The sequence below is a fragment of the Erythrolamprus reginae genome, chromosome 1, assembly GCF_031021105.1.
Source record: "Erythrolamprus reginae isolate rEryReg1 chromosome 1, rEryReg1.hap1, whole genome shotgun sequence".
Classification (NCBI taxonomy): domain Eukaryota; kingdom Metazoa; phylum Chordata; class Lepidosauria; order Squamata; family Dipsadidae; genus Erythrolamprus; species Erythrolamprus reginae.
The window spans coordinates 13,127,438-13,130,271 of NC_091950.1; the positions used below are offsets into that span (position 1 = coordinate 13,127,438).

At 44.1% G+C, this 2,834-nt stretch overlaps 1 protein-coding gene across 1 annotated transcript in view; it reads left to right on the forward strand.

Annotated features, from left to right (window-relative positions):
- The window catches only part of LOC139156521 (mast cell protease 2-like), a 13,776-nt gene extending 11,208 nt beyond the window's left edge, over positions 1-2,568 (forward strand). The window contains exon 5 of the mRNA XM_070732247.1: positions 1,266-2,568. Coding sequence (XP_070588348.1) covers positions 1,266-1,403 — 138 coding nt within the window. The 3' untranslated portion in view covers positions 1,404-2,568. The remainder of the gene's footprint in view (positions 1-1,265) is intronic.
- Positions 2,569-2,834: the final 266 nt, after the last annotated feature.

Sequence of the window (2,834 nt, forward strand, 5' to 3'; positions counted from 1 at the left end):
TTGCCGGCAAGCCACTCCTACCCAGTCACATGACCATCAAGACACACCCACAAAATAATCCACACCCGCCGTGTGGCAGTAAAAATTTGGGCTGCCCATGACTGGCTGTACGCCTCCGTGAATGCAAAAGGCAATGCTGAGTTATTAGTCCAGAAGGTCAGAGTTTTAAAGCGGAAACACATTTTAAGGTTTTGTATTGCACCCACGAGGTTCAGTATAACAGATTAGGCAAGCAGCTCAATTTTCTTTCATTGTTATAAAAGTTCAGTTCTAGATAATGATGAAAATGATTAAAGCATTTATGGGTTAAAACATACTATTTAATTACTGTATTTCCTAATTTAAAAGTAATTAAGGATCACACTAAGGTACTAGGGAAGGAAGGACAATTAAAAAAACTATTAAGTATTCAATAAATAGTGCATAAACTTACTATCCCCATTACTACTTTGGGCACACGAGCCAAAAAAAGTTTCGCCATCACTACCCTATGTTCTGTCGGGCTCTCTGGTAGACTCCTCCCGAAAATTCACAGGTACAAATTTCAGACACACACACGTTTGAAAATTCAAAACAATGTTCTTTATAATGAAAATTCACATAAACTAAGCCCTCTTTTGGTATAGCAAAGAGCACTCGTCTCCAAACAAACTGGTAATTTGTACAAGTCCATTATCAGTTCTGTGATACTTAGCTTGCAGCTGTGAGGCAATTCACAGTCCTTCTTCTTTCACAAAGTGACACACACTTTGCTCTGGTTTAGTTTCAAAGCGGGGAAAAATCAGTACACAAAGGTCAAAGTCAGCAAAGCAGTCACGAAACACAACGATCAGATAATCCTCCACAATGGCCAAACCCACAGGCTGCTATTTATAGCAGCCTCACTAATGACCACAGCCCCACCCAACCACAGGTGGCCTCATTTTCTTTGATAATAATCTCTCAGTTGTTGTTGCCTTTGCATCGCTCTCCGCATGCGTGGCTGTATCATTAACTCTTGTTCCGAATCCAAGGAGGAGCTAGATAATTGATCTCCTTCTGAGCTGTCTGCCACACTCTCCTCCTCCCTGTCACTCATGTCTTCTTGGTCAGAGGAGCCTTCATCAGCAGATTCCACCGGGGGGGGGGAAACAGGCCTGCAGCATGTGGATGTCTCCCCCACATCCACAGTCCTTGGGGCAGGAGCTGGGCCAGAGCTAACCACAACACCCTATAAGGTCCTGTCTGACTCCGTTAATCTGTCCCCCTTTTTCGCCTGCCCGCAGGGGGATTCTGGGAGTGCCTTGATCTGCAACGGGGCGGCCCATGGCATCGTCTCCTATGGCTTCCAGATTCCGCCTTCCATATACACCCGCGTGGCTTACTACCTTCCTTGGATCCAGGCGACCATGAATGAACACTGATGAAGAGAGAGAGAGAGAGAGAGAATTCTGTCCAAGTGTTTCCAGCCGTCTTTCTGCTTTCCAGATGCTTTGCAGCTGCTAAAAATAATTTTGCAATATAGAAAATCTTGAGAGGGGGGGGGCAATTTTTGATCAGGGGCATAAGGCATGTTATCAACTTAGCCTTTTGATTTAAAGTAAGGTCCTCCTTTATCAATTGCTAAACCAGCTATTGGTTCTTCCTAACCCACCTCCTTGTTTGCAAAATGTGGATCTCAACTTAAAGCCACAATTGATCCCCAAATTTCTGTTGCTAAGCAAGACAGTTGTTAAACGAATTTTGTCCCATGTTACGACCTTTCTTGCCACATTAATCGAATCCCTGTAGCGGTTACGTTAATAACACAGTTGTAAAATGGGGGGTGACATGATCTCCATTTGGGACCTTCCTTCAACAGCTTTCAACAAGAGCCCGGGTGGCACAGTGGTTAGAGTGCAGCACTGCAGGCTACTTCAGCTAACTGCTAGTAGCTGTAGTTCAGCGGTTCAAACCTCACCACCGGCTCAAGGTTGACTCAGCCTTCCGTCCTTCCGAGGGTGGGTCAAATGAGGACCCAGATTGTTGGGGGCGAGAGGCTGATTCTGTAAACCGCTTAGAGAGGGCTGCGAAAGCACCATGAAGCGGTATATAAGTCTAAATGATAAATGCTAAACAAAGTCAACGTCTTCCCCACCCCAATCAAATCAGTCCCTCTCGGTGTTTCTCAATCTTGGTGGTTTTAAGATGTCTGGATTTCAACTCCCAGAATCCTGGGAATTGAGCTCCCCACCTCTTAAAGTCAAAAAAGGGGAAGAAATATTGACGTAGCCTTTCAAATCAGGCACAATCTCTGCATTTTTTGTGTTCTTCAACTTCCCGTAAGGAGAAAGAGTGTTCCAACCGATGGAGGGTTGAATAGATGTCCTTTTAGATCCCCTCCAACAGCTCTAGGCTCCTCCGGTGTCAACATTATTTCTGTTTGCAAGAAAAACGTGCTTCTTCCTGCGAATGAAAATCAGCAGGTCTTTTAAACGGTAACCACAAACATCTGCATTTCTCTTTTTATGCCTGCCTCAAAATTAATTCCTCGGTAGTGCTGTGCTACACCCTTCCTAAATAAACAACCTTTTTTCTTTGCATTTCAAACCTTTGTCTTCAATATGGCATCCTGCTTTGCCTCTGGTTTCACGCCTCAGTAAAAACAGAGTCTGGTATCGTGATTTATATATCTCATTTAATATGCTCGGCTGCATCGTCAGACAGATGTTTTGAATGGATTTGGGCATTTATATACATCCATCGAGTCCTCCTCAAGGACCTGGGGGAGGCAGATGTCGATGTCAACAAACAGATCTGCAAACTTCTAGAAACAAATAAATTTATAACGCGGAGCCACCATGGGTTTGTTAAAA